Source organism: Tachypleus tridentatus, chromosome 11 (genome assembly GCF_004210375.1).
Source record: "Tachypleus tridentatus isolate NWPU-2018 chromosome 11, ASM421037v1, whole genome shotgun sequence".
NCBI classification, from domain to species: Eukaryota; Metazoa; Arthropoda; class Merostomata; order Xiphosura; family Limulidae; genus Tachypleus; species Tachypleus tridentatus.
In genome coordinates this window covers 77,212,034-77,227,699 of record NC_134835.1, presented here as the reverse complement: position 1 = coordinate 77,227,699, position 15,666 = coordinate 77,212,034, and the positions used below count along the sequence as shown (strand labels likewise).

Here is a 15,666-nt window from a genome sequence, read left to right as displayed (position 1 = left end):
TGAAAGGTATTTTATTATGTGATGTGTATATCATATATAGTAGGAAAACATATGTGAAACAACAGACCTGCAGTACTTGACTTCACAAGTCTTCTGTTGAAATTAACTGCATCCTGTTTTGGTCAAGAGTATTCATCACTCTTCATTAATTTTTATCTACTATGTTAACTTGAGAGACTAAGTTCAATCGTCACATATCTTCTCATTGTGATTGTTTAACCTATCATTATGTCAGGTCAAAGTGACCATATCATGACTTTCTAAGAAAGTTGCATTTGAAACTTCAACTACTTTATTATCATTACATATAAAAATGAAATTGGAATTATAATGTAGTTCATAAATCAAATTTTAATATCACATAAGTAGTTTTAAGTTCTTTATTTAAAGTTAAGATGGAAATACTTTAAAAATTCTCACCAATCTCTCCTGGTATGAGAATTGTAACATTTGCTCTCTAACTAATTTACAATCTCTCTGAGAAATATAGAATTTGATGTGAATTACTAACTAAAATATAAATGTTATTCAGACAAAGTACTATTTTTACAGTCTTCAATCTTATTTGTTTGCAAAGTCATAAACCAGAAAATCAGACCCACTTACCTCATCCATCTGTCACATTTTGTTTCACAAATTGTCAACAGTTCTTTCTAGTGTTTTGTATTATATTATTTATAACCAGTGAAAATCCAATATCTTAATCTGTCAAGTGAAGTATTGCATTAAATTGTTTTCTGTAGAGAGAGAATTGTCTACCTTGCCTCTACTTTTAAACTTCTTACAATATTCACATCAACAAGCTTAGCAGAATTTTAAAATGTTATCACATAGAAAGCAATAAAAATTTTGATAGTTATAGGACAGTATTTGCTTTGTGCATGCTATTATTCTGTTTTTAGGTGCATTATTTAATCTAAAAAATTTGTTATAGTAATACCATTTGTATTTCTAAAAAATACTTAAGTTTTTTTAACAGTGGATAGCAAAAAATGAGTACCCAGATAATTACTATTTCTTATTTTTTATATGTAGTCTTTATTATAAAAGTAACTAAAATGTGAAAATTAAACTTATTAGGATCAATAAGGAAAAAAGAAATTTCTTTTTGAGGTTTACTTATGAGCAACTTGTGCATTAAATGAGTTGCATGTTACTTGAATAATTTACAAACAGTGTTTTGGGATTACTTGTGTGGTAAGGTGAAAAGGCAGCACAACAACAGAATTAACCCTTTTGTGATGAGCTATAATATACAGTGAGTATAATATACAGGAATTCATATATACATTTGCACATGTTACAAATTTGGTAGACTTTAGTGAAGATTGTAAGTTTTTTTGTAAACAAACAATCAAATTTTTTAATGAAATATTTTACCAAAGGTTTGTTTGTGAAAATGTTGAGTCTTTCATTACTGGTCCACATGTGAAGTGATTTTCATGTTGTGTTTAAAAAACTATTCTTCATTCAAAAAATTTCAAATATTTGTTTAATCTCTAAAACCTCTAAAATACAGCTGAATTGTTTGCTTTTATTAAGACTTTATATTTGTGTGTTATTTTCTCTACCCTAAGATTTGGAGTCTGTAAATTTGACTGACCTTTTTATTGTGGTTATATAAATATGTGACATTATGAGACTTAAGCTAAGTGAATGAAACATTTGTATTTGTGTTATAATTTGTAATAATTCTAGAAAAGCATAACTTATATTTATTTTCCAGTTGTGCATAGCTAACAGTACAGAATTTTCATTGACATGGCACATATGCACTTACGTTACCATATCCAGTAATATGAAACTTAACTTTAATCTTTACAGAATGACTCTGTCTTGCCTGTGTTTTAGTGGACTAGTGTTTTGTAATATACTGTCACATTCCAATTATTTTACATTATAGACTATTACTATTTAGAAATATGTTATTAAACTGTTTTTCTTAAAATACAGAACAGTAAATAAAGAAGTAAAGCAAACAATTCTCTTCTAGCTATGAAGTTTGAGCTGAGTTTCTTCTTGATGTAGGTTGCTAAGCCTTTAAAAGTTTCACACTTGGAGAATATGAAATAATTCTTTTACTGTGTTATATATACAGTTGAATAACCAAAAAATCGTAAATTACTATATCAATACCATAGCATTCCACTATAATTCATCAAGTGTAGTAACTAAGCTGTTTTTGGGTCTGAAAGATAATAATTTCTTGCAGACTAAAGACACAACCTACCTCCTTGAAATCTTTGTTTGAAAAAACAAGGTAGTCTTTTTACAGATTAAAATGGCTGAGAAAGCCACTTGGGGGACATTCTAATCTGTCGATAGGTTATTCACATGTAATATGTTGAAGTGAGTGTATATAAGGGACTTTTTCAAAAAATGGAAACAGATGAACAAAGCCACTGTTTGATTCAGCACATAAACCATATCTCAGCAAAATGAAAAGATATGAGGTTCTTATTTTATGTTCTAACTTGTCAATGTTGGTAATTTGTACAAAACTATAGACTTGGTATTTTGACATCACAGACATCTAATTTGAACCAATGTTACATATAACTTACTATCTGACTAATAGATATCAATGTTTAGGTGTTTTTATATTTACATTTAAATCAAGTAATCTATAATTCTAAAAATTATAATATACAATTTGATACTAAACTTATTGACATAAATAATAGTTCAGTAATGTTTGGAATGCAAGTCAATAAATGTGTTGACTTAGCTTTTTATTTGTGACCTGTTGCAATTCGAGTAACATATTTATACTATTACAAACTTTAATTTTCTTGCTATATTCAAAGTTATTGAGTTGGTGACCCCAAATTGGCCTTTATGAATTTCATACTATAATTTCTAATATGTTTTGTATATCTTCACAATTCCCAAGTTTTCAGTAATCATTAAAAGTCAACTGTGGACAAACAAGAAAATCAGTATTTAGTAATATATTTTCAGTAAAAATTTCATGCTACACATGAATATATGTAGCAAAAGTGTTGACTGCTCAGAGTACAGGGTGATTTTTATGTTAAGGTTAAAAATAATTTGCTTCATCTGAAAAATCTCGCATTTCATTTGTATAATCTCTAAAACCTCGTAAGTGAATTTAAAACTTGTGTCTCAGAATGGCTGGTATGGGTATTAACACCTTTATGGATAAAGAGAGAACATTTCAACCTTCCTAAGTCATCTTCAGGTTAAGAAAGAGAGAGTTTTAATGTGACCCTTGATGGACACGTCTTAGGGATGAGAATATAAAACAGGTATGGGATACTCTCGTCCCTAAGACGTGTCCGTCAGTGTCACATTTAAACTCTCTCTTTCTTAACCTGAAGATGACCTAGGAATGTCGAAACATTGTTCTCTCCTTAACAATAAAAATGTTAATACCCATACCAGCTGTTCTGAGATACATTTTTATTTCAAGTAGGTTTCTCGTCATCAAAAATTTAAACATTTTTTTTACTAAAACTTTATATTTTATTTGTTACTTCTTCTACCCTAACTCTGTACTAGCTTGATCAATTTGGTAGACCTTGTAATCACCAAAAACAAATTTGAGAAAAATCTATATTACCTATCATTATAATCTGCAATCATTCTAGAAAGAAAATAAAAAGGCAAATGTAGATTAATTTCTATTTTTTACAGTGGTTACAAGGTCAGTCAGACTAACCAAATGCCTGTAGTGTTAGAGTGGAGAAAATAACATGAAATATAAAATTTTAATGAAAATAAACTTGAAACTTATTTCAGAGGTTTAGAGATTACATAAATGATGTTTCACAATTTTTATGTAAAAACAAATATTTTAAGTTTTATCAGAAAAATAACTTTGTTTCTGGAACAGTCAACATTTTGACTTTTTATGTTCACAGACAAATTAAAAACTAATTTTTTGTGTACAAAAGACTTTGATGTTTACCAAAAACTTGCAAATTGTTATTAAAATACATAAAACATTAAATATTATGGAAAGTCATAGTTACTTTGGGGTCATATACTTGGTCAAATCAATGAATGCTGTAGGGAAGGAGTTAACAGCAATTAAAAGACTTAACTGGTTTTCTACTGATAATTGTTCTGTGTTTTGTGAAAACAACTGTTTTCAGTTTACAGACATGCTCAATTAAAATTTGAATTATAAGTACTAATAATAGTACTTATTAAATAGAATTAAATTATATTTAATTCCACGTATTCATACAATCAATGAATTCTGTAGGGAAGGAGTTAACAGCAATTAAAAGACTTAACTGGTTTTCTACTGATAATTGTTCTGTGTTTTGTGTACTCTTTAAGCTGTAGTAATCCACCTATAATGTATCTTATTTGATATTTGTCAATTTCTCCATTAAATCTATTCAAGAATATCACAGCAGCTTAACACTAGTGACTTTTTAATTAGAGCTGTAGTATCTTTAACTTGCATGTACAATTTTAAACAGTATTTCAAAGTAAGCCTCATCAGTCTTGCACCATATAACATTTTGTAGGTGAAAAAAGTTAGGATTTTTTTAGTACTTATTTACTTTGCATCATTTTTATACTCTTCTTAGACTATTAAGAACTAATATTTTCACATTTTGTACAATATTAGTAGTTTTTGTACAGATTTTACAGACATGCTATATAATAATAAAAAACACTGAAGACAAGTAGTAACATTATTTGCTGATACAGTGTAACAGGTTACTTACTTTGTGTATATTTTATTATGTTTATGTTCTAATCTTGGTTTGTATTTTCTTAAAAATATTAATAGTCATACTCAGCACATAAAGGATTTGGAAAAAAGAAGTTTATAGTGTAATAAACTTATGCAATGACACTGTTTGCCATTGAAAGCCCTTCCATGTATTAACTTTGGTCATTTTGACAGACCTTGTGACCATGAAGCTATACATACAGTTAACCTTTACTGTTGTGTGTTTATCCTCATGAAATTTGGCAACCTTTAGTAAATATTGCAATACTCTTGTACACAAAAGTTCAAATTTTTTAATAAAGTATTTCTATTAAAAATTTGTCTGTGAACTTATAAAGCCTTTACTGTGCCAGTCAAATGCAAGGTGACTTTCATTTTAAGATTTAAAAAAAATAATTGTTTATCATCTTGTAGTTTTCATATTTCAGTTGTAACCTCTTGAATCTCTTAAATAAATATCAAAAGTTTTTTTGTAAAGCTATGCATTTTTCATTATTTTTCTTTCTACCCTAATACTAACTGTATTGGCCTCAATCAGTTTTATCAACCTTGTTGTGAAAAAAAAAGAAATCTATATTACCTTTTTTTTTCTGGAATAGTTGTAAATTGTAACAGACTATTTATCTTTACAGCCAGTTTTAATAGATTTGTATTTAGTTTTATGCCATTATAGTTGCACTTATACTTTCTTATAGTATACAGTAACTATTTATCATGTTGAACAAGATTGTGTAAACAATGGACCAAGGAACCAGCAGATACTTGTCAAATTACACAACCATGCTTGCACTAAATACATGCTACAGCTTTATTTTGTCTAAGTCAGCTAATCTGTTTGTAGTTTGTACATTTTGGTAACTTTTATAAGAATGAAAAAATATCAAATGTACATTTAAAATTTGAATTATGAAGAACATTTTGATGCCAAGGTTATTTATATGCATTGATAATAAGGTTGGTAAATTAAATTTTGAATTTAACTCTGTAAAAAAGGTTATGATGGGTACTTTGATCTACTATTATGAATCAGAAAATGTTTGTATTGTGTTTGTCACATGGAGAAGAACTTTACGAAAAGATCATTTAATTTTGTAAACTATACTATATTGATATTTTTTAATATTTATTTGATCTTGCATTTGTCATTCTACTTTAACAATTAAACCACTAGATTTCATCATATGGTCTTCTCTTTGACATTTGAAGGTATAACTATATCTTATGATCAGTCAAATCACTTGAAGTATACAGTACAGTAATTATGTTTACACTGTTAGAGATCATGTGGTTTTTACCAAATGTCATTTATAATGCTAAACATTTCACTTTAGTCACACTAACTTTATTGCAACACAAACACATAATATGTAACTTGAGAAAAATGAGCAGGTAAAAGTTTCTAATTATGCACACTAATTACACAGTGACTAATGAATACTTATATAAGTCATTAACTGATAAATCATCTGAAGTGAAGATCTTGTCTTCAATTTCCTGTGAAGTTCAAATTGTAATTCAAAATCAGTGAATTACAGTTTAAGTTTATTCTGGTAACAAGATCAATTGTGTTAGTTAGAAATAAAAGTTCTGGACTTAGAAAGCCAAAAATTTAAAAACATTAAATATTTTTAGTTCTGCAGGTATTTCATATGAGATATCTGGTGCATATTTTGGAAAGATATAAATACAGGTAATTTATAAGAGATAAACATAATGTTATGAAGTGCAACACTGTGTGCAAGTTAACTGTGTATTTGCAGCATCCATGTTTGGTTTGTGTTTCAGCTTGCAGGTCTGATCTGTCGTTGGAATTTGCTACGGGTTACAGACTTTATTCGTGTGCCCAAATTTTTAGCTTCGTTTGCTAAAATAACTCTAGGTTGGCTGCTGAAATCTGCACCACCACAGGAAGGAGTCATTCCCATGGGAGCAACTCTTGACATTCAGCGACAACAACAGCTAGAACTACTTGAACAACAGAGAATTTTAAGCAGAGCAAGAGAGATGAGAGAAAATGGACAGATTCAGGTAAATTTTATTATTCAGAAAAAAAAAAAAACTACACAAAGCTGTTTACTTTTTACAAATCTATTCTTATAATAAAATTAAGAGATCAAGTTCATAATTTAAAAATTTTTTTAGATCAGTTTGTCATGTCTTCATAACAGTGTTCCACTTTTAGAATTTCAGTAATTTTTGAGAGTTCTTGTTGCTAACTGGAATATTATTTTTCAAAATTAAGAAAGGTGTGGTGTAAAGTTCTGATGTTAAGTTAATGTAAATCTTAAGTTTCAGTATCACGATCTCTACAGAAATAAGTGAAGAAGTCAGTTGAAATATACACTTAGTGAAAGTATTATAAGACAATATTGTAACATTAATGACTTGATAAATAAAGGAATGCTGTCTAAGCTATTGTTCTTTAGAAAACTGCAATACAGAAATATTTGTGTGTTGCATGGCCAAAACAATGGTTCTTAGTAGACCTCTCATCTTTAGGCTCGACAACAAATGGCTCAAGGCTATGCTGAGAGGCTTGTGCCAGCATCGGCACAAGACAGCAGGCTTTTTCCTTCTTCAAGCTCTAGGGAAGTATGGGAGAATGTGTTTAACCTCAGAAGAAGAAGAATTGGTGCAGATAATGAAAATCAATGGAATAGTAAGTTAATCAAGTCTGTTGTAAACTTTCATATTTGATTAGGAGTTTAATAACTGGTCTGTAGATTTTTTGGCCAATATTAATGGAATTTCTTTTTTAAAAAGGTTAATTCCCTTAAACATTTATGCATTTCCAGATATTGTTTTATGTGTTATGTTGGTAAAATACAAAATGAGTACTTGATAAATCTTATTTGTTTACTTCTGATATGTAATAATTTGAGCAACAATTGTTATTTTAATGAATAACCTTAAACATATTAGATGTAAGTTACAGTAAGAGAACAAATAGATGCTTATATCTTTTATGTTCTATGCATGTGTTTGATATCAAGATTAACATTTATAACATGAATGTTACCTCTGTGCTTATTAGACATATCTTTCTCTGACATTTTCACTGTTGCGCAAAGCTAATTCTCATTTATTAGTTCTGTTTTCAGTTGCAGGAAGTTCTTTAGAATCTCATGGAACAATACAGCCCAACAATGTCACACCTGTTGTAGAAGAAAAGGTAAGACATTCAAAGTATAAAGAGAACAATAAAAAAATTGTTTATTTAACATTAGTTGAATGTCTATTTCTTATTGTGCCTTATGTAAAGAATATAATCATTACCTTGTCACTATTTGTAAAATAATCACTTTCATAGTTATGTAATTCAAATAAAGACAACTAGTGTTTCCAATATGGTACATTACTTCCATTCATATAAGTAACTATTCTTTTTCAGTGATGCCCTCTATGTGCAAATTTGTTTAAGCATGCCACAAGCCTTTTATCCCCCTTCCTCCCTCAGTTGGAATTGATTGATCACAATGGATATTTCATGTAAATCACCATGCATCAGCCATCCACCAATAAGAGTGAGGCATACTCTCGTGATACATGTGACTACCTCTGCTCACTTCTCATTTGACAGTGCTTATGTTAGAATGTGTTTCCTTTTGGTGCTCTTCATGTAAATAACCTTTGTGATTTTAAATTATTTAATTTTCAGAGTGTGATTTCTTCATTACTTTTTTCTTTATGTTGAAGAAATGATTTACTTTGCCTTAATTTTCCACTTTTAATTTTATTTTCTCTCTCTTTTACTCTAATATTTTACTTCAATTTTGTTTGATTTATACATTTCTGCAATGGATTCATGTTTCCACTTCGACTATCATACATCTAGCACTATTTCACAGACTGCGGATGGGAGTGGCCACTGTTAAATTTATCTTCTGTGAAAGTGATTGTTGTATGAGTCTACCACCTTCTCCTGAACATGCTATACCTGTTCAGGCTTGTTAAGACTTGATAGCCATTCTACACCACTATATTTTACTATGTTATCCACTACCCCTCCTGCAGAATCAGCTGGACTTAATATGGAATTTTTCTGCATTATTTCTTAGGTATGTGTTATTTTAGCCATTTCCCCACATTCCTATAATCCCTTATTATCTCCACATTTGTCGTCTTCAGCTCTCATGTTACACACGTGGTTTCAGTCTTGTTGTAATCTTCTAGGTCACAATTTGACCTTGTCCTGGCTTTGTTTGCACCTCTTTCTTTTAGGAATTTATGTATGATCCATTTTCTTTGGTGGTGTGTTTTCTGTTTTATACCTGAGCTTTTTGTGTAGTCTGCATGTCAACACTTCTTAGATTGCATATTTATTGCAGTCAAAGCCATAACAAGCCCCTATTCCTTTTTCCTGTCTTGGTCTACCCTTCAATGTTCATCATTTAATTTTTTCAAGGTAGACGGGCATGTTGCTGACCAGTGAGTTTCAATCTGGTAAAGGTTTGATTATATGCTTTTGCTACCCTTTGGTGATCTTTCTTTACAGATTCGTAGGTTCTTTGGGTTTTATCAGGGACTTGTCTTGCTCTTTCTTTCCCATACCTCCTTTGTCTCAGGTACCCTTTTCCTTTATCATGCCTTGGAATCCTACTATCAGCCATTGTCTGCCAGAGGCAATACAAGATCTTCTGTCTCAACAGACCATTGCACCTATTCAGCATCTTCTTACAGGCTGTTTGTTGTACTTGCAAAACACTGGCGATTGACAGTGTGTAATAGATTGGTCTCGTTTCAATATATTTTTCATTCTGCCCAGTTTTACCTTGGAGTCTTTTTTCACCCTTAGGTGGGCATTTTCTCCAGGTTTATAGATGACCAAAATGAACTTTGCAAGTGCTTATTTGCATATCCCAGGATTTTGTCACTTGTAACCCTTTCTTCTGTTTGTTCTACTGTTTTGTGCACTTCTTTTTAAACTTGCTTCAGTCTGTTATATTTTGTTGAGTGGTCAGAGCATTCATTCTTCACTTATATGCTGTGCACTTTTCTCATTCTCTGGACAACTGGCTGCTGTAAGCTTGTTCCAAACAAGTCTGCCTGTTACTTTCTTCAGCTGATCCTGAAGGCAACTATAGTGGGCTGTTTAATAAAACTGGAGAAGTTTTTATTGCAACCTATCCAGTATCTTGTTTGTTTGGGTGTTGTTCTTTTTTCACACTCTTTTCCCCTTTGACTTTGTTTGATGGTACTTTCAGTTTTATTACAGCTTATGACATTCAATTGTATTTGGGAATGTAATCTTCCATGGCAGCCCTTTTAGGTGAGGCTCATATGCTAGCTCTTTTGTTGACTCTTCATGGTCAGGAAATCTTGCATGGGGTCATTTATCAGCTCTTATTTCCTGTCCTCTTTCCCTTGTCAACAAGTTGCATTGCTGATTCGACACAATTTGCATGTTGGCAGGTGTCCCAATTCCTTCTCCCCATAATGTTTTACTCATTTTGTGGAGATGGGGGACATAGGTCGATTAACAGGAAGTTTCAGGGTTTTGGTTTGTAGCAGAGAGGTCTTATCACCATCCTTGAGATTCTTGCTGTGAGTTGTGCTTTGGTTCTTTTTCTTCATTTTAGTCAAAAATGATTTGATAATGATCTGTTCTGACTCTAGTGGTTGTTTATCTCAGTCACCAAGGCAGCACCCTTTCTCAATCCCTCTGTATTTATACTTTGAATCTTATTTTGGGTCAACATTCTTGATATTGTCATCAATACATGTCATATTTTGGGTGCATTCGCTATTGTCATGAATTGGCTTCCAATCCAAACAAAACCTCTCCAATGGTGTGGTTGTCTCTCAATTCTTTTGTCTTCCAGTGACTTTGACTTCACTGGAATACTTCTCACATTAAAGTTTTTGCTTGCTATGTTCCTTCACCATAAATTGGCTTTCTTTTTGCTCTGTCTATCATGTTAGTGTTTATGTTAGTGGAGGTAATTTACCATATTGAGAGTTATAAATTTTCCTCTAATTAAAATGTATTTCTTATAGGTATTTACCACCTCTTGCACTTCCAACCATTTTTTTTCACTGAAAACTGGTGCTTTCATCTTCTGCCAAATTTCAAAGTTTAACTTTAACCAAATTAACATTAGGTAATGTTAATAAATCCAAGTTACAACAAAATGTATTGTATGTTAATTCTTCTAACCTGTGTATATAATCATGATAGTTATAGGTAGCTTAGGGATATCTGAACCTGTTTATTAAGGTGCTTTTGTAACTGCAGTATTGTGAAAACAATCTAGGCTTGTTTTATGTTGTTTTTATTATAACCTCAAACACTGATAAGTTTGATAAAACTTGTTATTGTATCCTACTTTGTTTACCCTAAATTTTATAATGAGTACTTTACAACTAAATGTCATATCCTTGAAAGTATTTTAAAGTAGATTAGTTGTAACTTTTATATAAGTAATAAGTAGAATATGAACAGTGTACACATTGTTTTCCTCCAGGTTCAGAAGCTGGTGGAAATGGGATTTGAAAGACAAAGTGCTGTCAGAGCACTAGAGACTTCAAATAACGATCTCAATGCAGCTACAACAATTTTGCTAAATGAGACATGAGAATTTTGATAATTTTGTTTGAAAGTGACGTGAGCAACTTGTACAGAAAGTTATCAGAAATTGGTTTAAATATGAAATGAATAGAAGAATAGAATTTTATGTTGATAGCTTGTACAAATGTTTTGGTGAGGATTATAAATATTCTTTTTATTGCAAATAACAAATAAACTTGACATGATGTATCTTATTATTCACTGTTGTTAAATTATTTAAGTTGTTTTTAGACACATACTTTTAAATTATACGTGCTCACTTTGATGTTTGGGATGCATATTATTGTTCCCTGATTATTCAGACCCTAATTTAAGTATTCATAGAATACCTTTCTAGCTTCTTTCATTTTCTTAGTGAAAATATTTTTCATAATTGTTGAAAATTAGATAAAAACTTCTGAAACAGAAAATATTTATGCTTAGTTTGTTCTGTAATTATATGCATTGAATAGGAATTACTGTGTAAGATGTTCACATCTGACAACAATCTACTTGTCAAAAAGTTATTATTCAATGGAAAATTTTAAATAATTTCCCATGAAAAAAACCTTCTATCATCAGTCGAAAATAAATTATCAAAATTAAGTATTCAACTCCATCTGAAGTTTTGCTTGTAGATGTCTGTTATTCTTGTACAGAGTATTAGTTCTAATAATTATTTGAGAATATCAATTAGATATACACTGAATTGTTATCTTCCAATAATATGTGTTATTACACAAGTTTAAGTGATATCACAGAAGTAGGATAACTTGTGTGATGGAAGTTTAACAGATACTTTTCTTTGTTTTAATCAGCCACTGAGTTTTTCATACACTTGTTAAATAGATATAAAGATAAATTGTTTTTATCATTGTCATGCTGTCTTTGTTTATTACTATTATTTCATATGTACTTTAACAAAAATGTACCACTGAAGCATTATGTAATTATACCTATTATGCAAGTCAACTTGTAAATGAATATTATTGATTTTTGTCCTATTTTGGTGTACTTTAAATGCATACACAAGTAGAAAAAATCAAAATATACTCTTCTTAATACTGCAAAAGAAAAAGGATTAAAGTAAAAAATGTTGAATTGTGATGTGGTGTCACATTACTAAGATAGTTTTTGCATTTAAAATATTGTCTAAAATTACTTTTTTATAATATCAAGTCTATATCTGTTGAGTTATGGTATGACCCATCTAATATCCAGTCTGCCTTCTGAAAGATGGGATAACTTTTAATATCAGAGCTATCAGTTGATACAATACAGTTATGGTACAGTACAAGTCTTATGATAGATTATTTCCTCCTGAGAGATAGAATATTTAGATATGAAGCTGTGTTTGAGTTATAATAGTTTGCTTCTTGCATTATGCCAGTGTCTATCAAGAGTTAAATTTCTAAAACAATAACTCAACACACAGAAAAGATATATTCCTTACACACTTGGCTAAGAGATTTGCATGTCTCTAGCTTTGAGGCAACTCCCACCTAATTTTCTGTGTTTTAATGTTAACTGTTGCAGTGCATGATGACATCATCATGCGACAAAAGCCCTCCACCAACAGGAAGGTAACACAACATCCATGTGCAGTAGCTTCCCCTATGCACTTGTGATAACTTCATTCTTCCCCTTAGTATGTGAATGAACAGACATGTTTAAACTTCTCATTTGAGTACATTTTATTGAAATTTACATTGTTAATAAAACTTTGTTTTCATTTTCTTTTGTTTTTGTTTGAAAAGCTTTAATTCTTATTGTGAATTCTAAGATAACTCTGGCTGTTTTAACTTAATCCTGTGTGAATGAGGTTATTTACACACAGGTCTTATATCTTCTGTTGTTTCTGGGAGCTTCTTTACTGTCTTTAATTGCAACTGTTATTCAACATGCTGTAGATTACCACATATTTAATGGGCCTCCATCTTCTGTCTCATAGCCAAAATGCTTTCTTTTTAGTTGGTAATGATCTATTGGACTGTGATTTGTTTTAGGTAGTGTCTTTTTATTCAAGAAATGAATATAACCTTCCTACCTTATTCATGGGTTGCACCTTGTATTTTTGACTTGCATGTTATTAAGATTTGTACTGCTTCCTTTCTCTACTCACTCCTCTTTCACACCCACCAATCTTGTACCCCTCACTTTTGTGACTCTTTTTGTCCTGACTTGTAGACTCTTTTTCTTTCATTTTCTTGATTCCTTGTCTTTAGTATCTATTTCACTGGCTTGATGAATGGGCCTCTTACTTTTCATTACCTTTTCCTTTCTGGTTCTCTATTTTTGTGTTTTTGTTTTTTTCACTCTTTACCAACTTAGCCTGTTCCACTTCTGCTTTGTTCCTCATCACTTTGTTCTTCTGATTCTGAATCAAGCTTTGTTCCTCTTTACTATACTTATTTATTCCATATTGATTGCATTTTTTTTCTTTGTGTGGATGTCTTCAGTGGTGTTCACTTCTCCCTGTTAACTTGGACTGACATTATATGATTTCAGTTCTTTTTGTCTTCTGTTTTGACTTTACCCTTTATTTCTATTCTTCATCTGTACTGATCTGTTCCTTATCTTCTTATTTCAGGTTTCAGGCTTTCCTGTTTTTCTCATCCTCCCTTCTCCAGATGTGTGATACCTTACTCTTTTTGTCATTATCTATTGTGTTACATCCAGCCTTGCGGATACCCATTTCTTCTTGTCTTGCTGTTGGTCTCTTTTGCTGACAGTCATTTTTCATATTTCTACCAAAGTCTTTCTCCTCACTTTTATTCTATTTGCTTCTCTTACAATTTCCTTATCTCTTCTCTTCAGTGCCACCTGTGGTATTTTTGTTTACCTGATCTACAGTTGTCCATAACAAATGTGTGACATCTTTCTACAGATCCCTCTTAACCCATTCTTCTTACATTTTCTGTATTCCATGCATTGGATTCACATCTTCCATCTCTTTCTCTTCTCCTTCAACATAGTGTCAGTATATCTTGTATTCATTTGTATCCGTGAGGGCTTTATCTCCCCATATTCAAGACCTGAGATTTTCATTCCTTTTTTTTTTTTTTGGACAGTTGGCTTCTTTTGACCCACACTCAGATGATATCCTCTTTCACACTTCCTTTTCATTTACAGAAGGCTACTTAGTTGGGGTGGCTTGTAATGAAATCTACATTCTTTATCACACACTCAGTATTTTGTACTTCTACTTCTGGATACTTTCTTCATCTTTTATTTCAGCCAAGTATTCTTTGTCTGTGATTTGTAGCATATCTAGCCAACAGGATTTGTGTTTCTCAGTAACATTGTAGGTGAGACAGCTCTTTTATTTTTGGGCACTCTGGTTTCTGTGGAACCCCTCATTTGTTTCAGGGGCTCACACATGTGCTTCCTGTAGTGGAACTTGCAAATTTAAGGGATTCATACTAGCATTTTATTGTCTTCGTACCTGAAGCTCTCATCTCATTCTCTTGTGGAATAATCTTGGTGACTTGACTGTGCCTATACTACTTTCCATTTCCATCTTTTAACCTGGATCTTTCTCTTCACTTATACTTTCCTTTCTGATTAAGGTGTATCAGTGAATGAATACATGACTTCTGGCATTTGGATGCAGGTCAAGCATTTATTTTATTTGTATGTGCTCAAATTTGATTTTGTGTGTTTGTCAGGCACATTCCTATTCCTGCTGCTACTGGTAGATCACTGGTAGATATACTTCTAAATCTTGTGATTGTTTCTTTCATCATGCATTCAGGAGGCACCCATTTCAGGACTCTTAGACCCATTCACATTTGGTTTGTTTCATTCCCTGTCATTTACCAGAGTTAAGAACTTTGTGGCAAATAATTTCCCTCAGTCTGTCCTCATTCTATCAGTGGAATGATCTCTGTACCTCCAAGTCATTCATTGTGTTTGATCTCAATTAGGCATGCCTCTCATAAGTTCTTTTGCAACCCTTCTTAATTCCATGTTTTCTCTTTTTTCTTTCCCTTTGCTTCATCCTTCAGCTCTGGCTGTCAATGCCTTCAATAGGGCCTGATCTCATCTCTTTCTGTGCACCTGTCTTTTTCATTGTCTCCTATCTTGGATCCTTATCTTGATACCTAACACTTTTTATTAAGTTCTATTGCTGATACCCTCTATAACCAGTGGAGCCTTAGTTTCCATTCTCTGTCCAGTACCTCCCCTATTATTTTAATTTCACATATCCCTTTCCACAAAGGATGTCATGTCTTCATCTTCACATATGAGATACATTCAGGCTTGTGCCTATCAAGGCAGGCTCTCCAGTTGTGTAGCATTCTTCCTGTCGCACTTCTGTTATGTCTGTCTGTCAACAACAGTGGTGGGTCTTTTATCATTGATCCATCTGCCACACTATTTTTCCATGTTGTCTTTCTGTTTT

General features: G+C 31.6%; 1 protein-coding gene across 3 annotated transcripts in view; it reads left to right on the top strand.

The window, feature by feature from the left end:
* Positions 1-12,339, top strand: part of LOC143232522 (ubiquitin-associated domain-containing protein 2-like) — a 28,577-nt gene extending 16,238 nt beyond the window's left edge. For 2 of the 3 annotated variants that reach the window (XM_076468090.1, XM_076468092.1), the window contains exons 7-10: positions 6,500-6,742; positions 7,214-7,373; positions 7,804-7,886; positions 11,179-11,469. In XM_076468090.1, the coding sequence (XP_076324205.1) occupies positions 6,500-6,742; positions 7,214-7,373; positions 7,804-7,886; positions 11,179-11,289 (597 nt within the window). In that variant the 3' untranslated portion in view covers positions 11,290-11,469. Of the gene's footprint in view, positions 1-6,499; positions 6,743-7,213; positions 7,374-7,803; positions 7,887-11,178 lie in introns of all 3 variants that reach the window. The other variant, XM_076468091.1, reaches the window with a different exon arrangement.
* The last annotated feature ends 3,327 nt before the right edge of the window (positions 12,340-15,666 follow it).